The 23990-nt window shown below is 46.7% G+C and overlaps 1 protein-coding gene across 1 annotated transcript; it reads right to left on the bottom strand.

Annotated features, from left to right (window-relative positions):
* Nucleotides 1-19027: 19027 nt before the first annotated feature.
* Nucleotides 19028-19321, bottom strand: HRK (harakiri, BCL2 interacting protein). The gene has a single exon (XM_036751976.1). The coding sequence runs from the start codon at nt 19319-19321 to the stop codon at nt 19028-19030; it is 294 nt and encodes a 97-aa protein (XP_036607871.1).
* Nucleotides 19322-23990: the final 4669 nt, after the last annotated feature.

Here is a 23990-nt window from a genome sequence, read left to right as displayed (position 1 = left end):
CCAACTGAAGGGAACTGACCGTGTATGAAAAAACAGAGGATGCTTCTACTGTCTTCATATGTTGTCTTTTTTTTTAATTTAATGGAAGTATTATTTAGAAAAGGCTGGGGGGGGGGGTGGCAGCAGGAATTGGGATCCTGCCATGAAGCTCTTTCTGCCTTCTAAGGGATCCGCCTCTTTCAAATGCCAGGGGATCAGTCCCATTTCAGCCAGATGAGCCCAATGAGTTCCTGCTACTTGCACTGTGTTCTCACAGCTGGGACTCCCAGCCACCAAAGTGAGCAAAGCTGCTGCCCACAAAATGTGTCGTGTATCATTTGGAATCTACAGTCTGAGCCTTCGCTCTCTTGCCCATTGAGACAACAGGAGAAGGAATGCCCAGCACAGATGTATAATACCAGTTGTTATTTTGTTTTGGTTTTTTTTAATAAAACAAAAATAATTGCTCCCGTGGGAGACTCTACAGCCAAGTTGCACTCAGAGGTGCATTCTGATAACTGATCTATAAACTTCAGAAAATTGTAGCTTATCTCAAAAACCTCCGACGCCTTGCCAGTCTGGTGCCTACAGCTTCAATGCCTATCAGCTTCTCCCCTCCAGCCTCTGCTTAGAAATCCTACTCAGCATCTTGGCTCTTAAATCCCCAAAATCCAAGAGCAGAGATCCCTTGGAATTGCTGGATTCCCAGGGCAACCCTTGAGGAGGGAGAGAAATCCCTGCTCACTTATGGGGCTAGGTTTCTTCTTGTTGAGCCTTGCCACACCCTTACCAGTGCCCAAGGTGTGCCCAAAAGGACCCAAGGACAGGAAAGAGAATATGGCAAACAGAACTTGGCAATCATCCCTTTTAAAACAAAAACTCTGAACAAGTGAAATGAATTTCTCTCCAGTCCCCAGCCCCATAAGCAACTTCAATAAAATGGTAGCACCAGAAAGGCAGGTTAGCACCTGGCAAATATGAAAACAGAGCACCAAAGATACCAAACAGATAGAAAAATGAATCTGCCCCTGGTTGGGCAGAGTTTCTATATACACAAACTAGGCCTCATCAGAATGTTCCAAGGTGGAAACACCCTGGACCTTGTGCCCACCCCTTGTCAAGACTAGCAGGCCTCCATTCCCTCATCTGTATCCCCCCGTCTCTATCACCAGAGGTTTGACTCTGGCCATGGGAAATGTGCTAGCCTTGTCCCAGCAGGCCTTTGCTTCCTACACCTCAAATTTGGAGGGGACAAATGTTCATACTACGAGTCGCATAAAAGGAACGGGAACGCCCGTTCTTAACAAGGCATGCAGAGATGATAAATATTCCTATTCTCTCTCTTATATATATATATATAAATATGGATTTGTATATATATGGATAGGTTTCTGTTTCTATTTCTGCTGCTGGATGTCTGAAGATCGCCTCCAGTCCAATTCGGCATTCCCGTTGCCCGAGGTGTTTTGATGTCCTCCACTTTCCGCTTATGGTGCCACTCTTCTGGGCCAGTGGCTACTCACGTTCCGGATTCCCCCCAGGAAAATGGGATCCAGCTTGCTCCAAGGACACAGGATTTTCTCCAGCCTGGGGAAATAAAAGATTTGCATTCGCTCAGTATGAGAATACCAGTGACTTCCGCTAATTAATTAGCTAGGATTTATTAAGCATCTACTCTGTGCTGGGCACTCAATGTAGCAACAACAAAGAAGCAAATCTTTGTGAAGGAGTGTGGTACCAAGGAAAGAGCAGCAACTCTCAAGGAAGCAAAGAGCCTTGGCTGAAATCCTCCCTCTCATACTCATGCTGGGTGACCTTGGATTAGTCACCCAACATCTTCAGTTTCTTCATTGGCAATATGAAGGAACTGGACTCAATGGCCTCTGAATTCTCTTGTAGGTCAATTCCTTTCTCTGGGCTTCAGTTTCCTCATCTGTAACCTGAAGGGGCTGGATAAGACGGACTCCGAGATCTCATCGATCTATAAGGTCCTCTTAGGCAGGCAGAACCACAACTAGGGTGAGGTAACTGGGCTTTGTCCCAGGGAAGGGACATTCTTCCACCCCTGCCTACACTACCCCTTTACTGTCAATTTCTTCTTCCTTCTACAATGGAGAAACCAGGATGGGCTCTCTCTTTCCACCTACTGCCAGCAGTCATACCTCAGGTATGTGCACCCCCAATCACCCACTGCCACTTGTCCCAGGTAAAGCAATCCTTAATTATGTTTATGAAGCTAAGAATCAAGTCTTCTGTTTCTCTCCTAATCCTAAGTGGTTCCAAAGATCAACATTTGCCCAGTACCCACTGTACCCACAGTCTGTATTAGTTCTTTGGGTAGGGGCTCCCAAAAATGGCTTGTGTCCTACATGTGGATTCCCAGTCCTGGAGTTTTGATAGTACCCACTGTGCCCACAGCTTGTGCTAATTCTTTGGATAAGGATCCCCAAAACATAGTTTGTGTCCTACATGGCCATTCCCAGTCCTTGAGTTTTGATAGAATATACACCATCGAGTAGCAGGGCGTAGTCCACCTTCCAACCACTGAACCAAGAATCAGCATAAAGTGTGAGATTTTTCAGCCATGAATTTGGAATTAAAAGGCAACTGTCAGAGTGGAGAGAGGCCAGATTAGGAGTCAAGAAGAGCTGAGTTCAAGTCCTCACTCATACACAAATTGTATGATCATAGGCAAGTCATGTAATCTCTCAATTCCCCCCTCTCCACCCTTCTACTCTCATCTTCCAGCATTTCTCTAAAATTGGAAGTTACAGCAGAGTTTCTGATCTGCCTCAGTGGAGGGACTTTCCACACCAGGAGCTTCCCAATTCAATTTTCCCGTTCAGTTCCTAGGATCATAAATGAAAGCGACCACAGAGGCCATCTCATCAATTTTGTCATTTTACAGATAAGAACACCGAGTCCCAGAGAGGGACAGTGACTTGCAGGATCAAAGATTTAGAGCAAAGCCTTCTACTCCCACCCCCTCATTTTACAGATGAGAAAATTGACACTCAGGTGACTAGCCTGTGGTCACAAAGCCAGTAAGTATTAGAAACAGGATTTGAACCCACATCTTCAGAGTTCTAAACCAATGAAATCATAGATCTAAATTAACAAAAAACACAAAGGCAATTAAAAGTCTATTACATATCAGTAAAATCAATATTGATTCTGCCATCTTTTTCCCCAACCACTTGGGTTTGAAGCTCTTCATGATCCTGTCTCTTTCTAGTGGACTATTTTAAAATGATAAGCACAGGGCTTGGACATAATCATGACAAGTCACAGCTTTTGAAAGATGGTAGAATGGCTACGGTTTCACTAAGATTTTATTCCTTGTTTTGCATGCATATTTATTTTGTTGATGATTATTAAATTGCTAATTTGGGGGACACTGGTACAATACTTGGGTTGATCATAGATCTTGCTCTGGGTTGGCCCCTTCTTATTCTAGCCCTCCATGTTCATGATGAGGAGGGAGGAGGGGAAGAAACATTTATTAAACACCTGCTATTCTCTAAGCACTGTGCTAAGCAACTAGTGCATTAAGGTTTCTAAAGGGTTTTACCCAAAACAATCATATATAGGCAGGCACCTATTATTTTCTCCATTTAACAGAGGAGGAAACTGAGGGTCAGTGAGGTGAAGGATTTGCCCAAGTTTTGCTTGGACACCTCCAATGGAGGGGAAAAGCGCTACCTCCTATGGCAACCCATCCCCACTTTGAGATGGCTCCTTTGATTAAGAAGCTTTTCCCAACATCAAGGCTAGACTCACCTACCTATTGCCTCTATCCCATGACCTCGGTTCTTGGTTCTTCCCACTCTGGCCAAGCAGAACAAGTAGAATCGCTCTTGACCATGAGAGACATTCAAATCCTTGAACGAAGCTCTTGTGCCCCCCGCCCCCGAAGTCTTCTTTTCTCCAGGTTGAACATACCCAGTTCCTTCAATTGACTCTCACATGATAAGTTCCCAAGATCCTTCCCATCCTAGCTGCCTTCCTCTAGATGTTCTCCTGCTTACTGGGGTCCATTCCTAAAACGTGATCTCCCCAGAACTGAGCACAATACTCCAGATGGAGCTAAATACGGATACATACCATGGAGCTTCCTGGTCCCTAGACACTATTAGCTTTCTACTGGAACATGTTTCTTTTTTTGTCTGTTTGTTTCATTCAGGAGTGCTTGCAGGGGGCAAGAAAGTAGCTCCATTAGAAGGTGCCCTGACACCTTTTAGCAATCAGAGGGAGCTAGTTCTTATCTTCTTTCTTTTTTTTTTTTTTTACAACAAAATGAGCTAGAGTAAGGCACAGAGCTGGTACCAGTGTTAACAGCTTATAAAGCTGTATAGAAAGACCCTCTCCAGGGGAATAATCATGGAAGGGGAGAAGGGTTCCTCTGGTCCTAATTATCACTTAAATAATGATACATTTCTCTGGTGCTGGCTTATTAGGAAGCACAGAGCTGAAAGGAGGCTGTAATGGAAGTCAGAATGATGAAGGTTAGAGTTTGGAGATATGTATCAGGAGAGGGAAGTTTGGAGTCCCAGTTTCTCAGGAAATCATCATAGCTAATATTTCTATGGCACTTATTATGTGCCAAGCATTTTATAAATGTTATTTCATTTGATCTTGACAACAACCCTATGAGGTAGGTGCTATTACATCCCCATTTTACAGATAAGGAAACCAAGGCAGACAGGTGAAGTGACTTGCCCAGGGTCACATAGCTAATAGTTATCCGAGGTCACATTTGAACTCGGGTCTTCCTGACTTCAGACACTGTGCCACCTTGAGGTCTGGAGAGACTCATCACCTCACTGGCTGCAGGGCAATGGATTTTTTTGGTCACAGGAACTCTGGAGGAGCATCTGATGAGTTGTAGAGGGGATGTAGTTTGGAAGGAGCAACCCCATGGATGAAATTGTAGTCTTAAGATAGTATTATTACATTATATATTATATTATATATTAAGATATTGTTATTACTGCTACTAATAATTAACAAGCATTTATTAAGTACCTGTTACTAACTATTGTTTCCTTCCTTCCTAGGGCTACCAATCCTGGTCTATCACAGCCCACATTTCATGCCATAAAGAGGCATCAGAGTGGGAGATTAGTGGTGGATAATAATAATAATATCACATTTTTTCTGGTTCTTTAAGGTTTACTATATGCTAGAGACTGGGGATCCAAAAAAGATGAAATAGTCCCTGTTTTCAAGTGCCTTAAATTCTATAATAAAATCAGAGACTGAAATCATAATAAAATCAGAGACTGAAATCATAATAAAATCAGAGACTGAAACCACAATAAAATCAAGAACTGAAATCATAATAAAATCAGAGACTGAAACATAGTAAAATCAGAGATTGAAATCATAATAAAATCAGAGACTGAAATCATAATAAAATCAGAGACTGAAACCACAATAAAATCAAGGACTGAAATCATAATAAAATCAGAGACTGAAACATAGTAAAATCAGAGATTGAAACATAGTAAAATCAGAGATTGAAATCGTAATAAAATCAGAGGCTAAAATCATAATAAAATCAGAGGCTGAAATCATAATAAAATCAGAGGCTGAAATCATATTATATTCTACAATAAAATCACACACATAGATTGGGTACAACCCTCTCATTTTACAGGTGAGGAAACTGATGCCCTGGGAGATTAAGTAATTTGTCTACAGTCACACAGGGAGTAAGTCCTAGAGGTGAGATTTGAACCCAGGTCCTCTGATACTAGAGTTAGTATTTTTTTCCATTCTACCACATATACATATAAAGATACAAGTAAAATTGGATAGGGAACACCTAGGTGGTGCCATAGAGCACAGGGTTCCAGGCCTGGAGTCATCAGACCCATCTTCCTGAGTTCAAATCTGGCCTCAGATGATCTTAGAAGGGTGCCTAGAACAACAGTTCTCAAAGTGTGATCTGTGGACCCCTGGGAATCCCAGAGGCCCTCGCAGAGGGCCAACAGATCAAAATTGTTTTCATAATAATACTAATATAGCAAATATCCATAAATATAACTCATAAACAAAAGCTCTTGGGAGGGAGTCTCCAACAGTTGTTAAGAGTGCAAAGGGGTCCTAAAACCAAAAAGTCTGAGATCTGTTGGCCTGCAGGTTCCCCACCCCGGCTAGAGAATAAGAGATTAAGTGACTTGTCCTGGATCATGGAGTCCATATGTTTCAGAGGTGGAATTTAAGCCTAGGTTTTCCTGGTTTCAAGGCCAGCTCTCTATCCACTACCCCATATGGCCTCTCCTACACAGCATAAATGCAAAGTAAATATAGACAAGGTAGTTAACTAGAAGTGCTTTGAAAGGGAGGGTCCTGGCATGTGGGGGCATCAGGAAAGCCTTTGTAGAGTGGCTCTCTAATCGGCAAGGAATTTAATCTCTAAATTACTACCTGGGTGACTGTGAGCAAATTATTGACTTAGAAAACCACATACTAATGCTGTCTACATTCTAGTCACTTCACCCTGTTTGTCTCAGTTTCCTCATCTGTAAAATGAGCTGGAGAAGAAAACAGCCAGTACCTCTGCCAAGAAAACCCCAAATGGCATCATGGTGTCACAGAGATTCGGACATGACTGAACCCACAGAACAACAATTGTATTTTTATTTATTTTGTTAAATATTCCCCAATTATATTTGAATCTGGTTCAGGCCTCACGCAGGCAGCAGATGGCACATTTGACACCTCTGATGTTGAAGTTAGCACTTGAGTTGGGTCTTAAAGGAAATGAGGGATTGAGGTGAGAAGGAGGGGCCTTCCAGGCTCCTGCCCCAGCACCACAGACAAGGACAGGGAAGGTTCTGCCCGGGAGGTGCGGCCACAGAGATAGCTCTGAGCTGAGGCAAGACTGGGTCATTTGCCATAATTTCTGGTCAGGAGGAACGGTGTGCGGCTCCTCTGTCTCCTTTTTTTAGGACTGATTAGGCTCCTAGGATCTCAGATTTAGAGCAGAAGGAGCCTCTCTTTAGCTTCTCATTTTACAAAGGAGAATACTGTGACTTGGGGGTGGTGACCAGGATTTAGAGCCGGGGGGAATTTCAGAGGCCCATCGGGTCTAACCTCCTGATTTTACAGATGAGAAAATGGAGGCCTGGGGGAGTCATTCGGATTCTCTCTCTACTCCTTCTACACAGAGAAGCTAGGTTCATTATCACATGGGAGCAGCCCGGGTGAGTGGGGTTGGTGTTCAGGGGCAAAACCACCATGATTTCTTGGAAGGCAGGGGTTATGTCTCCCATAAGTCTCTGGAGGATCTTGGCTGACAAATATTCATAGATAATGATTACAGCAAAGGGATTGAGTCAAGGTAGTAGAAAAGGCATCAGACTGAGAATGAGAGGACCAGACATTAAATCCCAGCTCTGAAACCTGTGTGATCTTAGACAAGTCATTCAACCTTGGGGGAGGGGGGAAGGGGGCTGGACTTAATGGCCTTGGAGGTTCATTCCAGTTCTTAATCTATTATTCTCTAATTCACTAAATCACTCTTTGGATCTCAGTTTCCTCAACTGTAAAATATACACAGAGCATTTGATGACCTTTAAAGTCCCTTCCAGCTGTAAATCTAAGGACCTATGAGGTGGCACAGTAAATAGAGCTCTGGGCCTGGAGTCAGGAAGACCTGAGTTAAAATCCAGCCTCAGACACTTACTAGCTGTGTGACCCTGGGCAAGTCACTTGACTTTGCCTCAGTTTCCTCATCTGTAAAATGGGGATAATACCACCTGTCTCCCAGGGCTATCGTGAGGGTCAGATTATATTATATCTGTAAAGCACTTAGCACACAGTGAGTGCTTAGCAAATTCTTGTATCCCTTTTTTACTAGGACTATCGATCCTGGTCCATCACCAGCCCACCACTTCACTTCACCATAAAGAGATGCCAGAATAGGACTTTAGTAGTGAATAATAATGATAACAGCAACAGCTCACATTTTTCCAGCCCTCAGTAGCTATCCCTGGGCTTTAGTTTCACCCTCTGGGTAATAAGGGATCCCACTGGAGCTCAGCTCTAACTTGATAGTATCTCCCAGCCTGCTGTTTAAGCAACTCTTGGGGGATGGGGGTTAACTCAAAGTGGAGGGGATGGACAGGAGAGATCTTCATTAGATATTTTGCCAGCAGTGGAGGCGGATTTGCAAGCAGTCAGACGCGCACACACACACACACACACACACAATTCCATCCCATCCCACCCTATCTCACCAGCAACCAGACCTGGGAGCTGAGTCTGCTAATGGGGAAAAACTATTTGCTCTATAGACTGAACTGCCCTACAGGGGATCATATCCATAGATTTGGCCTCTCAGTGCCCTATGCAGCCCAGACACAGAACAGCTGGAACACAGACATCTCGGGAGCCAAGTCAATAAATAAGGTAGATACAATGGCGAGGCTAATGTAATCGAAAACAACACTAAAAGGCAGCCGAGCTCAGACTAATTGCAATGGCCAATCTGGACCCTACAGAACAGATGACAAAGCACACACTTCCCTCCTCTCAGGTGTGTGGGCTGAGGTCTACAGGGGTGGAATGGTGCATCCTCCACCCTGCATCTCCCAGCATTGCATAGGCTCTCCTCTGTACCTGGAATCCACTCCCTACTGCCTGCCTTTCTTTGATTTATATATACCTTGTCAATACTTATATGTACATATGTGGTCTCTTCCAATAGAATGGAAGCTTCTTGAGGGGAGGCAGTTTCATTTTTGTCGTTGCATGGCTAATACCTAACACACAGGAGAGATGCTTCGTAAAGGCTTATCTACATTTTGTCAGTGCAATGTTTAGACTTGTGGGCCTGAAGATAGGAAGACCTGAGTTCAAATCCAGCAGTGCGACCCTGGGCAAATCACTTAACCTCTCTGTGCCTCAGTTGCCTGAATCGCAAAAGTAGGATAATAACTGCACCTACCTTCCAGAGTTGTTATGAAAAACAAATGAGATATTGATAAAGCACTTGCACAGTGCCTGGCACATAGTAGGCAGAGGCTTGCTATTATTATTATCATTATCAACTGGTCTTGGTAAACCATTTTCCTTTATTATAAGGGAACTTTCAGTGGTGGGGGTGGAGTATAGTTTGAAAATGGCCCCTATCAAAAACAAAAGACATAATTCAATTCAGAAGCAATTATTAAGTACCTATTGTATGTGAGATTACATACAAAGCACTAGAGATAAAAAGACATTTCTAAAAATAATAACCAACCAGGCCTTGGCCTTAAGAGACTCTAAATCCTATAAGCTGTGCTTGCAGCTTTCTGGACTTGCCATCATGACTGCTGTCTTTTCGCCCTGGCCTTTTCCTCCACCATGCTGGCTCCCTTCTCCCACTGGAGAATTCTTTCCACGATCTCCACTTTGGGGTCAGGCCTAGGTTGCCCATGCTTCATTCCCCTCCCAGATGCACATCTGACTCGATGGACTTTTACCAGCATGTCCCCAGCAGGAACCTTTTCCCCTTTTCCCCCCTCCCCCACAATTTTCAACTCCCTTTTATGTGCTATTTTCTACCATTAGAACATAAGTTCCTCGAGGTCAGGGAATATGCCCTTTTATTTATTAATTTTTTGCTGGTATTTGTTTCCCCAGTGCATAATGTCAGGCACACAGTAAGTGCTTAATAAATGCTTATTGCCTTACATTCTGCTAGGGAGAATGACATGTACCCTAGACACATATGTACAAAGTAAATACCAAGTAATTGGAGGAAGCATTAACAACTAGAGGGATTAGGCATGAGTCTGACTTTTTAAAATGTTTCTTAATAAAGGAAGGGAGAAAGGAGGGAGAGAGGGAAGGAGCAAGGAAGAGAAGAAGGAAATGAAAGAAGGAAGGAAAGGAGAGAGGGAAGAAGGAAGGGAGGAAGGAAGGAAGGATGGGATGAAGGAAGGATGGAAGGAAGGAAGGAAGGATAGAAGGAAGGATGGATGGAAGGAAAGAAGGAAGGAAGGAAGGGAAGAAGGAAGGAAAGGAAGAAAGAAGGATGGATAGATGGAAGGAAGGACAGATGGAAGGAAGGAAGGGAGGAAGGAAGGAAAGAAGGAAGAAAAATTAAGTTCAGACCAGGTAAAATATTTTTTAAAATTCTAAATTATTTCTTTATATAATCTGCTCTTACATCACTTTCATTGATGCATATAACCCTCCCTGCTCCCCTGTACATTGAACCATCCTTATGACAAAGATAAAAAAAGAACAGGATAAAAAACCAAGTCAGAAAAAGTGCCTACACATTAGGTCAAGTCAAAAGCCATTTACAAGTGCCAGGTACTGCTAATAGCACGAGATACTCATGGTCCCACACCTCTATTGATGGAAGAAGATTCATTTTCTTATCTATTCTTCTTGGATAAGCTGGAATCAGTCAGCTTCAAGGACAACTCTAGGAGTCTGATTCTATGAAGTAAATTTGTAAATTATCTACTTTCGTTATTAATTTCATTTAAATTTTTTAAACTATCCATCCTATCCCCAGTACAGTAAGACAGGTAAGAAGTGGGAATTGGCAACAGCAAGGTTTATCCAAAAATCCCCATCAGGCTTTGTACATATGACATGTTCCTATAATTACACAGCATGCTATTGAAAGTATATTATCATGGAACTTTCCACCCTCTAATGCAAATAATAATAGTTTGTGTTTACAAAGCAAAGACAAGTGGACAGTCCATTTGTTCCAGTGGCCTCCATACAATGCTATTAAATCTAGAGGAAGGCACTTTTGGGCAAACCCCTTTTGGAGAAAGTCTCATGGGATGAGAAGTCCTAGAAGAGCTGTGATGGGCCAAGCTGATGGGATTAACCATAAGAAGCTACGTGGCACAGTGGATAGAATTCAAGGGTGGGGAACCTGCAGCCCTGAGGCCACATGTGGCCCTCTAGGTCCTCGGGTGCTGCCCTTTGACTGAATCCTGGATAGATCGATACCTTGGAGTCAGGGAAATCTAAATTCAAATTTTTCCTCAGACACTTATTAGCTGTGTGATTTCTGGTAGGTCTAATATCAACAACAGCCCAAGCATGAGAGGATAAAGAGCTGTGTGAGGGGAGAGAAGGGGCCATATATGAGAGATTCTGTGAAGACAGACATGACAAGATTTGGCACTGGACTGACTAGGTATGGTAAGTGGGGAGGTGCGAATGACTGGGAGGATGGTGGACCCTCCACAATAATTGGAAAGTATAAAGGAAGAAAGATAATGAGTTGTTTTTTGCACCTGTTGCATTTGAGATGTCTACAGAACATCTGATTTGGGATGTCCAAAAGGCAGGTGGGGGTATGGGACTGGAGATCAGCAGAGAAAGTAGGACTGTACATACAGATACCGGAATCATCTGCGTACAAATGATAATTGAACCCAGGAGAGCTGATGAGATCACCAAGTGAAACTGTATAGAGGGAGAAGAGAAAAGGGCCCAGGACAGAGCTTTAGGGGACACCCATGGTCAATGGGAACAGAATAGATGATGAATCCAGCAAAGGAAGACTGAGAAAGAGTGATCAGATGGACAGGAGGAAAAACAGGAGAGAAGAGTCATGAAAGCCTAGACAAGGGCAAGCATTGTATAACCTGGACCTAGGATTTGGAGTGAAGTAGGAAAACCAGGGCTGGATTTGGAGTTGGGGCGGGGGACAGATGGAAGGAAGGAAGGGAGGAAGGGGGCCTGGATTTGGCTCCTGGCTCTGCTCCTTGCTACCTGCCCAACCTTGGCTGAGATTTCTCTTCTATGGCCTCAGTTTCTTCATCCATAAAATGAAAACTGGATGACCTATGCAGTCCCTTTTGCCTCCAGATCCTAGAAAGGACCTCAAGGGTTCATGCTGTTAGAGTGTAAGCTCCTTGAGGGCAGGGACTGTCTTTTGCTTCTTTTTGTATCCCACTGCTTAGCACAGTGCCTAGCACATAGTAGGTGCTTAGTACATGTTTACTGAACTGAACTGAAATTCATTCTATTTAGTGAGGCTTCATACTTCACATCCTTTCCGCCCATCCACCTGGACACATAGTGTCTGCCCTACAGCTATACCCAACCCACACACAACCACCACTTCCCCTCCCATCCTTCTTCCTCTCCACCTGGCCACATCAAATCAATTCTACCACTGGTTCTGGAAAGACTCATTCAGTCAGGCTGACAGGCATTTATTAAGCACTTACTATGTATCAGGCGTTGTCCTCAAACACTGGGGTTATAAACACAAGCAGAAAGATAATGCCTAAAAGGCAGCCAGATAGCACAGTGGATAGAGTGGAGTCAGGCAGACTCATCTTTGTGAGTTCAAATCTGGCCTCAGACACTTACTAGCTGTGTGACCCTGGGCAAATCACTCACCTTGTTTGCCTCAGTTTCCTCATTTGTAAAATGAGCTGGAGAAGGAAATGGCAAACCAGTGTTTTTGCCAAGATAACCCCAAATGAAGTCATGAAGAGTTGAACATAACTGAACAAGTTATCAAGGAGCTTACATTCTAATGGAGAAAGATAACATAGAAGGAAGCTGAAAGGTGGAGAGAACATCAGGGGATAGCAGAAAAAGTCCAAAGAGTCAGGTGTGCAGGTCCTGCCCATAGACTGCCCTTTGCTTTCAGTCACCATCCATGTGACTCTTAGACTAAAAATCCCTTCCCTGGCTACCACTCCTCCATGAGAGCTCTAATAGAATGCAAACTCACTGAGGAAAGGCACTGTGTCCCATGTTTGTGTCCTTGATGCTAGCATGTAGAAGGCACTTAATAAATGCACTAAAGAATTTTTCATTCATTCATCTTAAGATTTAGACCTGGAAGGGACCTGAGATCATCTCAACTGCCTCATTTTACAGCTGAAGCTTTATGGCTGGCAGGGACCTCAGAAATCACCAAATTCAGTAGTGTCAAACTCAGGCCAGGCATATTGACTTCGATTGACGTTATCTATGCTGTACTGTATTTGTATTATTTTCATAAATGTTCCCCAGTTACAGTTTACTCTGGTTCAGCAGCATGTGGGAGTTTTGCTGCCCACTTGCCACCCACCAGAGTGGGGGGTTAACACTTCTGAACACCCTCACTTCACGGGTGAGAAAACAGATTCAAAGAGGGAAGTGACTTGGACTAAGGTGGAATTCCGACAGGTGTCCTCCCCAATGTAAATCCCAAACTCTATTTGCAGAACCATGCCGATCCTAGGCTTGTTAACCTTGAAAGAAGCAAAGTTGGGGAACAGAGAAAGAGAGAGAAACAGAGATAGAGAGAGACAGAGAGACAGAGAAACAGAGAGAAAGCAAAAGACACACACACACAGAGGCAGAGAGAGAGAGAGGCAGACAGACAGAGGAAGAGAGAGAGACACACACACAAAGACAGAGAGACAGACAGAGAAACAGAGGAAGAGAGAGAAGGCGAAAGACACACACACAGAGGCAGAGAGAGAGAGAGAGAGAGGGAGACAGAGAGATAGAGGAAGAGAAAGAGACACACACAGACAGAAACAGAGACAAAGAGACAGACAAACAGAGGAAGAGAGAGAAAGCGAAAGACAGAGAAAGAGAGAGTGTGAGAGAGAGACAGAGAGAGAGAGAGACAGAGAGACAGAGAGATAGAGGAAAAGAGAGAGACAGACAGACAGACAGAGAAACAGAGGAAGAGAGAGAAAGTGAAAGACAGAGAGAGAGAGAGACAGAGACAGAGACAGAGAGACAGAGAGATAGAGGAAGAGAGAGAGACAGACAGACAGACAGACAGAGAAACAGAGGAAGAGAGAGAAAGCGAAAGACAGAGAGAGACAGACAGACAGAGAAACAGAGGAAGAGAGAGAAAGAGAAAGACAGAGAGAGACAGACAGACAGGAAGACAGACAACAAGGACGTAGGGACGTGATGAGGCACTTTTGCCCCAGTCAGATCCATAAGGTGAGCTGCTGGTGGTGTATTTAATTATCCCCACGTACAGTTGTATTTACATCCACAGCCCAGTCACTTGTGACTTGGAATCTCACCAGGAGAGTTGGACGGCTTCACACCCTGAACATGTGGCAGTCAGGAGGAGGGCTGCCATTAGCTTGCCTGTTCCCTCACATCTGGATGCTTCCCTGAGGTTCCTTCAGATCACTAACCAAATGTCTTCCTGATGAGCCCACTCTCCTCTTCCCCCAAGTTAAAGGAGCTCTCCAAGTCTTTGTCAGAGTGAAGCACAAGGTGAGGCGGGCAAGGAAGCTCACTTGGCATTTAAAGTCATCATTACCCGCCTCCACTCTACCTTGCCTGCCTTTCTCACCTCTTCCTTCATGTGCCTTTCCTGATTCCTCCCCCACCCCCAACAACCTCCCCTGCCCCCATTGCTAATGTTCCCCCCCAGACTGCCCTTGTATTTTGTTCCTATTTTGTATACCCTTTCATGGGCATTTGTCATTGCCCCCAGTGGAATGTAAGCTGGCACAGTGCCCACGCTGCCAAAGCACTTGGAATTACTATCTCATCTTATTCTACCAACAACCCTGGAGATGGGTGCTATTATTATGTCCACTTTACGGCGGAGGAAATGGAAGCAGATAGAGATTCAGTGACTTGCCCAGGGTCACACAGCTAGTACGTGTCAGAGGCAGGATTTGAACTCAGGTCTTTCTTCCTCCAGCCCAGTGCTCTATCCACTTCATCACTTAAGCTGCCAAAGTCGGATTCAAACCCAGATCCTCTAACTTCAGTACTGCTGTCCGCCTACTGTACCGTGCTGTCCCCTAGGATCTGAACCATTGGAGATATAGGAGGGAGTCAGTTCTGGTCACTCTGAAGGGTTTGGGGACCAATGAGGCAGGATGAGATCAGGCAGTATTGACCCAGTCACTCAATTTTGAAAGGGGGCCCAATTAATCATTACTGGCACTTAAATAGGTTTTATGGTTTGCTCAGTTGGAACTCGCAGGGTTCACGACAACCTTGTTAAGCAGATACTACAAGCTGTGTTATCAGCCCCAATCTGTGGGAAGGGCAAGTGGACCTGTGATAATATTGATACAGGGAAGCTCTGGAGGGATAGCTCCATCTCCCAAGGCCAATTAGCCCCGGCCTGGCAACTTAAAGAGTCAGACAGCTGCCTAGGAGGAGTCAGAAATCAAATGACTTACCCAAGATCATCCAGTCAGTGGGCATCAAGAGAACGGTTGTTACTATTATTAGTGGCAGTGGTAGTAGTAGGACAAAGAGACATCACCGCATGATACCTAAAGAGTTGAGCTCAGAGTCAAAAAACCTGGGTTCAAGTCCTGCTTTCGACTCATATTGGCTGTGTGACCCATGGTAAGTCACTTAACCTCTCGATGCTCTAGGCCATTCTCTGAGACTAAGATGCAGAGAAGATGCTGACCTTCTTTGGTAAAGGGAGTTTCATCATCTTGTTTACAATATCAATGAAATCACAGATCTAGCCCTACCCCTAGCCTATTCTTTTTATCACCAGGAAAGGCCTCATCAGCCTCCACCCTATGGCCCTGGCATGGGCTCTCAGGATCTCAGTCCAACCAATCAATAACCCTGGTCTTCACTTGTGCCTTCCACTTGAGGGATGAGGTTTCCCCACCATACTTGAAGCACCCATGATTTCACACTCTTTTCACCAATACTGATTGCAGCTGCTCTGTATTTTAGGAGACACATTGATCTCTGGTTCAAACTAGGACAGACACACAGCTCATCACTAGGCCCTTGCTCGAACCCTTTCTGGTTTGGTAGAACCTGTCAAAGCTTTTGCCACAACAGATTTGTTTTTCTTCCTGGAACAGCAGCCAGGTTCATCTCCAGGCCATGATGAGAAAACGAGAAAGGAACTTTGGTGGACTCCAACATAAAATTAAAGAAGTTGTTATTGCTGTTTTAAGAAGGGCGTTGAAATGGTGGCAACTTCCTAAGGATCTCCAAGGAGATCATAGCAGCTAGGTGCATTAGGGTACTGCATTTGGAGCCAGGAAGACCTGAGTTCAAATCCTGCCTCAGACACTTATTAGCTGTGTTACCCAGGGCTAGTCACTTAACCTCTATCTGCCTTAGTTTTTTCTTCTGCAAATTGGGCGTGATGATAATAGCACCAACTTCATAGGGTTGTTGTGAGCATCAAATAATCAGATAATATATGCAAAGTGCTTTGCAAACTTTAAAGTGCTATTTAAATGCTAGCTACTATTAACATTATCGTCATCTTAGGTTGAGAGCTTGAAGGGTACAGATGGGAAACTGAGGCTTGAGAGATTGGTTACTTGCCCAGAGTCATTTGGGTAGTGATAGAGATGGGACGAGAAATCTGGCTCCAAATGTAATTCTTCCACTGTAGCACCCTGCCTCCGCCCTGAGGTGCTAAGTCTGCCTGGCATGACACTGGGCCACCTATGTCCCGGGCTGATCTCCACAGGGGTGAAATGGTCTGGATCCCTCCCGGGATCCGGGCCACTTCCTCCCATGCACATTCACCAGGTCAGAGCACTGGCTCCTGGATAGGGCGCCCACCCAGGACTGGGAATTGGTAACCCCGGCAACTCCCAGGCGAACCCTGGGAGAGACCTCTCAGCCGGCTTCCCCCGTACGTCCCCTAAGCAGCCCCCATCCGACCGCTCCCGGCAGGCGCCTTGGACACCGGCCCCTTCCGAAGCTTCCTCCGAGGCTAGGGGGAGCCTGGCACACGGGGACCACGAGCATCCCCAGCCCCGCCTCCCCCTTGCGCTGGCCGCCCCGCCCGCCCGCCTCCGGCGCCTCCTGGACGCCAGTCCCCCCAGTCACCCCGCTGGCTCCTGCCTGCTCAGGCAACTCCCCGAGGTCCGCGGGAATGCTAGCCCCGGCAGAAACCCGAGGAGGGCGAGGGTCGGCGCGCCCCGAACCCCAAGCCAAGAGAGTGGGAATAAGCGGTCCCCTGACGTCTAGCTCCTGTTTTCTTGAAGTCAGGTTTTTTCTCATCGTTTTTCTTAGATTCACAATAAATTCTCCTGTCTTTCTGCGCGGCACAGGAGAGGGTTCAAGGCGTGTTTCTCACGCGTTACTAAGTCATTTAACTTCCTCCGTTTCCTCATCTACAAAGTGAAGGGCTTGGACTAAATGTGGATCACCTCAAATACCCCTTCCAGTCCCAGAGTCGGGATCTTCTGGGATCCTCCCATTTTATTTCTTCTCCTCTTTTAAAATAAGGGGATTGAACTCGATGCTTTCGGGTCTACCACACCCTACAACCCCAGGCCCAATAGTCTATATTCTGACTGTCCTCCCCTCTCTCAGATTCTCTAAGAGCCCTCCCAGCTCTGACAGGCTAACGTTCTAAGATCTCTCTCTGACATTTTCTGTTCTAAGAGCCCTCCCAGCTCTGACAGGCTAACGTTCTAAGATCTCTCTCTGACATTTTCTGTTCTAAGAGCCCTCCCAGCTCTGACAGGCTAACGTTCTAAGATCTCTCTCGGATGTTTTCTGTTCTAAGAGCCCTCCCAGCTCTAACATTCTATGTTCTCGGGTCTCTACCAGCTCTGGCATCCTATGCTCCGTTCTAATGGGACCCTTTAACTATAACTATCTAGGATTCTTTCTTCCTCTTCCTCTTCTGTCTCTGTCTCTCCTTGGTCTTCAACCTCTTCCCACCACTCCATTTTGCTTCTCTCTCTAATTTTTTCACTTCCCTTCTCTCCAGAAAGTTGTTCCCAGCTTCACAAAGAAAACAGACTAAGCCACAGGGAGGGGGACTTCCCTGCGCCTAAAAGGGAAAGAGAGGCGATAAAGTGGCCCGTCTTGCTCCAGCTTTGGGCAGGAGTGGGATCCGAGGCTTTCCCGTGGACCACAGGTTAGAAGCCTGGCAGGGAAACTTTCCTAGAAGTCGTAGGCAAGGAGAAACGCACAGGTTCTCTTTTGCAAGGGTTCGGCTTCCGCGGACCTACAAAGCACCTGCCTCTATATCTCCCCACCCTATAAACATCACACTACTACAACCCCCTGGACTGAGGGGATCTGAGCCGGTCTCCTTCCACGCCCTGCCCAGCTCAGAGAGCAGGTGCCCAGTCTGGATTCCGAGGGTGCAAACGCACGTAGGCAGCGGTGCTTCTGCCTTTCCCTCTCAGCCTGTCAAGGTCAGCCTCCCTCTCTTCCTTGGTCCCCAGGACCCGTTTCCCTCACGGACACCTCCACCACCTCCTACAGCTGGTGCACCTCCCATCTCTGCCCGCTCTTTCAGCGTCCAACCGGACAGACCGGCTTATCTTTACATACCTTGCACTTAGCCGAGAACCCAGCACACACAGCAGGGTTCAGTACCTGTTAGGTGAATGACCGTCTGGGACAGTCCCTCTTCTCCGGCCCCTCCAAGGGGACTACTCCGTTACAAGCCCAAACCTCAAGGGCCCCTTCCAGGTATGCTGTTGACCCGGACCAAGCTCCTGAAGGGCAGTCTTTGGAGGTCCCATGTGGGACACTAGGTACAAGATAGAAGGAGGAGGCGAAAGTTGGCTAAGTCAAAAGAAGTCCCACCGCCTAGGGAAAGAGAGATAGAGGGAGGCAGGGCGAAAATGAAGGACAGAAAACCAGAGGGATGGGCAGAAACTCCAAGAAACACAGGAAGGTACAGAAGAAAGATAGATTAGTATGGAGAGCGCAGAAACGAGGAGGAGAAGAGAGGAGAGGAGAGGAGAGAAGAGGAGAGGAGAGGAGAGGGGAGGGGAGGAGAGGAGAGGAGAGTAAGAATGGGTAGAAAGAAGGGGAGAGAGAGGAAAAATAGGAGAGTAGATGAGAAACAGACGTACCGACAAGGAGAAAGAAAGTAAAGGGAGAAAGAAACAGGGAGAGGGTAGAGGCAGGGGGAAAGCGAAGAGTGGAGCGGAGAGACGGAGGGAGAAACTTGGTCCTCTCCAGTCCTAGCCCAGCGCAGCCCGCGTTTGCCAGCACCGACCTCTAAGTCCTGCCCAGCCCCAAGTAGCGGGTCCCCAGCCCGGCCCCAGGACAGTACCTGTTGCTTGGGCTCCGGCTCGGTCTCCGCTTCGGCCCCCGCCAAGAAGCCCCCGCGCTCCTACAGGTTCCTCCTCCGGAGCAGCCAGGCCGCCAGCGCCGCCACCTGAGCGGCCGCGCACAGCCAAACCCAGTAGGCGGGGAACCCGCCGCCGCTGCCCGCCGCCTCGGCTGCGGCCCGCCGGCTCCGCGCCCGGCGCCGCCACATGGTCCGCTCCTGCAGCTCGTCCCCGAGCGCCTTGAGGCGGGCGGCCGTGAGCTGTGCCGCGGCTGCCGCGCGCTGCTCGAGGCGGCCGGAGCTGCAGGCGCACACCGCCGGGGGGCCGCGACCGCGGTGCAGGGGGCAAGGGCACATGACGGAAGCCTCCCGCGCTCCTCCTCCTCCCGCTCCGCTCGCTAGGTCCGGTCCAGCCGCCTTGCTGCGGCTCCGCACCGGGTGCCCTTCTCCGCCCGCGGGCACCTTCCTTTCCTCGCACCGCTGCGCTTCCAGCCGCGTGCGCTCCGGCTGCGCCTTGATGCGCTCCGGCTCCGTCCCCGGCTCCGCACACCAAGTTTCTGTGTTTGTGTACGTGTGTGAGTGTGTGTGGTGTGTCGGGCGGGCGCTGGTGGGGCGGACGACGGCGCTATTATTAATTAAAGTGTCACATGGTAGAGGGGGGGAGGGCTAGAAGGGGGGTTACATCATCCGGCCCCGGGGGGGCTGGAGGCAGAAGAAACCGAGAGGTAACTTTTAACCCTGCCTGTGCCGGGAGCTAGGCTGGGCTGGGGCTCGGCAGGGGGGGCGGACTCCGCCCAGCCGAAGCTCTCGGCCCGGCCAGGATCGGGCCGCCTGGTGCGTTGCTGGAGACACCTGCGGAGACCAAGAAACGGAGCTCTGGGTGTGATTTCCTCGTCTATTTTGCTTTGGATCTTTCTCTTTTTCAGCCCTGGCGAGAGGCCGTGTCGCTGGTGGAGACCAAATTCGTATTATTATTCATGAGTGTATTTATTTTGGGAGGAGGAGTGGGGAAAGGCGGGTGAAGGGGAAGAACCTTTCCTGGGCCCAACTCGACCTAACTTGGCTGGTTTCCGGCCAGAACTTGTCACCAGATTCCCCTCGTCCCGAGGTGCTGGTGCTTCCCCACCCTGGTTTTAGCTGGAGGGGGCTGTGGACAGTGAAACCAACTTGAGCTCTCCTAGCACCTGTTAACAGCCTCGGAGCTCAGCTGGTCATTCCTGGTACCCCCGCCCTGTCCCCGAGCGCCCCCGGGGAGAAGCCACTCGCAATATTTTGGAAAGAAACGTCACTTTCCTCCCATTCAGCCTTTAAGGACAACTTTTGTCTTTTATTAAAGAGTTCTCTGCCTCGCCTCGAACCCCTTGGATTTACAATATATGCTAGCAACCTCAGTGTAGCCCAGATAGGTTTGACGAGCAGGAATTGGGGAAGGAAAAAAGACCACCCCAATCTCTACCGTAGAATTGAATATACTGAGGCCCTTAGCTTGAGCAGGTGTTCTTCAGACAGGCGAGATCTACCCCCTCACGAATCAAGGGGTTAAATCCCCAAATTTTGTGCAGGATGTAAATTGGGGAATGGGAAGGGCAAAGGTAGGTAAATAGAGATAGAACATTGGGCTCCAAGCTGGAACCTCAAGCCTCATCCTTTCTTTTACTGGAAGCTTCCCTCAACCCCTCTAAATTTCCGAGCCTTCCCTCTTGTAATTATTTCCTGTTTATCGCGTATGTAGCTTGCTTTGTAGATATTGTTTGTGTGTTGTCTTCCCCCTTAGATTTTAAGCTCCTTGAGGGCAGGGATTGTCTTTTGTCTCTTTTTGTATCCCCAAGGCTTAGCACAGCGTCTGGCCCATAGTAGGCATTTAATAAATGTTTATCGATTGATTGACGGATGTGCAGCACAATTTCCTACCTTACATGGATGAGGAAAAAGGTCAAGAGAAGTCAGCCTGGCTCTGGGGAAAGAACTCTGGCTCTGGCATAAAAGGACCTGGATTCGAATTCTGCTTCTGATGTTCCCTACTTGTGTGATCTGGGATAGTAAATAAGCACTGGGTACATAAATACAGAGTTCTAAAGGAAGTCTTACTCCAAATAGCTTACATTCACTTTCCCCCTCTCAACTTCTGTTTCCTTAACCCTCGAATGGGGGGTTTGGATTAGATGGCCTTCCAGGGCCCTTCAAGCTGTCAATGTATAAAGCTATCCTAGATAAATAGGCTGGGTTGGGACCTAGGTCCTGTTAATGCCAGATTCAGTTCAAAAAAACCAAAACTGGGGCAGCTAGGTGGCTCAGTGATTAGAACATCGGCCCTGGAATCAGAGGACCTGAGTTCAAATTCAGACCTCAGTCACTTGACAGTAGCTGTATGACCTTGGGCAAGTCACTTAACCCCAATTGCCTCATCTTCCCCCTCCACAAACAAAAAAGAAAGAGAGAGAAAGGAAGGAAAGGAGAAAGAGAAAATTCCTATCTTTCAGAGCTGGAGGGGTCACACATAGATCTCATCCAGGGTGAGGAAGATGAGGGTAGACATTCCCAGGTTTAGCCAGAGTCTCACAGCAGTTTGGTGACAAAGCTAAGACTAGAACCCAGTTTTTCCGACTCCTATTCATTTCCTTCCCCATTTACATTCCTACCACACTGTGTTACTAAACAGACATCTGTCCCTATACTCAAAGGACATAGATGTATATACAGCACTCACAGACCACTTGAGGGACCTTCCAACTGCTCCCCTTCTGCCCCGCCCCAAAAGATTCCAAGCAGTTCCACCATTATCAGAGTGCTCAGATGTCTGGGCAGGGGAAAAACTGAATAAGACACTATAACACGAGCCCAGAAGTTGGTAGGGTCTTTGGGCTTCAAAAGATTCTACTGCCTTAATAAATAGGGACCTATCAGGGAAGATCTGGTTCTCGTTGGCTTTGGTCAAGTGGATGAGAGGGTGGGCAAGCTCAGGTCCTTAGAATAATGGATTTAGGGCTAAAAGAGATCTTTAAAGTCATTTAATCCAACCCTCTCATTTTACAGATAAGAAGCTGAAGTCCAGAGAGGTTAGGTCAGGGGTCTCAAGGCCACATGTGGCCCTCTAGGTCCTCAAGTGCAGCCCTTTGACTGAACCCAAACTTCACAGAACAAATCCCCTTCATAAAAGGAATTGTTCTGTAAAACTTGGACTCAGTAAAAAGGCTGTACCCAAGGACCTAAAAGGCCACTTGCAGCCACGAGGCCACAGGTCCCTCCCCCACTTCCCCCTCCCTTAGGTGATTGTTCAATGTTACAGAGATAATAGGTGGCTGAAGCAATATTCTAACCCAGGCCACTGCTGGTGAAAATATTCTGAGAGCACGAACTTGATTCTGGCTAAGGATTAGCTTCTCCAACAAGGATCTGCCTTCCTCCCACCTAGAGCGCAGTTTATAGTTCCCCAGTTCTTGCAAACGGGGACCTGATAAATTGCAGGGGTGTCTCATTCCAAGAATTAAGACCCAGTGTCTATTTAAAAAGCCCTTTCGGTTTAAATTGAACAATTTCCCCTTTAATCTGCAGGCTTTTAATGGCTCTCTTCACGGACATTAATTTTAATGGGACGATTATTACCCTGTTTGGAAGACTGCCCTTTAGATCTCAGGCTCCAGCCCCGGGAAGAGTCTGACTCAGTGGGTGGTGCTTGGGAGCGTCCCAGCAGCCAGCACTGAAAAGTCCAGCCTCCTCTTTAGAAATGGCCTTTTTAACCAGAGGCTGTGGGAGGAGAGACAATAATCCCAGATTATAGACCAAGATTTGGACAGGTCCTCAGGATCCATCTAGTCCAATCCCTGGTTTTACGAATGAGGAAACTGAGGCCTGAAGTCAAAGCCAGTACCCAGAGCATCTCCCCTGATTCCAGGTGCTTGCCACTGTACTACATTCTTTCAATATCTTTGTATATAGCATTTTATGGTCTGCAAGGCTCTTTGCTTGCAATATGCCAGTGAGGGAAGCAATTCAAGTAATATAGCAGGAATGCTTGCCCCTGTTTGGGTTGGATTAGACAAACTCAAAGGTCGCTTCCCAATTGGAAAGACGGTGGTTTTGTAATCTTTATTTTAGGACAATTAGGTGTCAAAGTGGATAGGGTACCAGGTCTGAATTCAAATCCAGCCTCAGATACTTACTAGCTGTGTGACCCTGGGCAAGTCGCTTCACCCTTTTTGCCTCAGTTTCATCATCTGTAAAATGAGCTGGAGAAGGAAATGGCAAACCACTCCAGTATCTTTGCTAAGAAAACCCCCAAATAGGGTCACAGAGGGTTGGACATGACTAAACAACATCTCAGTTTTACACATGAGAAAACAAAGACTGAGAGATTAAATAGGATCATCTATCAGAGGCCTACTTTAACTTGATATTTTATAGATGGGGAAATTGAGACTCTGAGAGATTAGATGGCTCATGTCCAATGACTAAATGACTAAATGGCCTATCTGACATGGGTACTTATAGTTACAAAATTCTGAGGAACAAACACCCACCCACACTGCCAAGTCACATTCCTAAGAAATCAGCTGCTGCTTGTCCTGTCACAGTCTAAGAGTCGCCCCGACAGGCTGGGGGTGGGAGTGTGGAGGTTTTTTTTTCTAATGCTATAACTTATAAGCCCCCACCAGTGTGCTTCCCCTATAATTATCAGTTGATATCAGCCAGACAAACTTAAAGGTATTTTTTTAGAAATAGGTATTTATTGTGGTATTATAACTGGTACAAAATAAGCCTTCCCAGCTTGGCAACCCATTCTTCCACAAATACATACAGAGGCTAGGGGAGAGTGAGCTCTAGCTTAGGGCACATATAGCAAAGGAGTATCTCATAGCTCCTGGAAGTCCTTTTGCTGGAGTCTGTAAAATGTTCCCCCCAGCTATGACATAACTTACTTTGGATTCCTTATAGAATCTTGGATCTGCTTTTCCTTATCAAATCCAGTCCATCTTCAGCTGCTAATGAAGACAGAGTCAGCTGTTGTTGTCTTGGGGACACTGCTAGG

The sequence above is a fragment of the Trichosurus vulpecula genome, chromosome 1 (assembly GCF_011100635.1).
Source record: "Trichosurus vulpecula isolate mTriVul1 chromosome 1, mTriVul1.pri, whole genome shotgun sequence".
Taxonomy (NCBI): domain Eukaryota; kingdom Metazoa; phylum Chordata; class Mammalia; order Diprotodontia; family Phalangeridae; genus Trichosurus; species Trichosurus vulpecula.
This window is presented reverse-complemented; position numbering and strand designations above follow the sequence as displayed.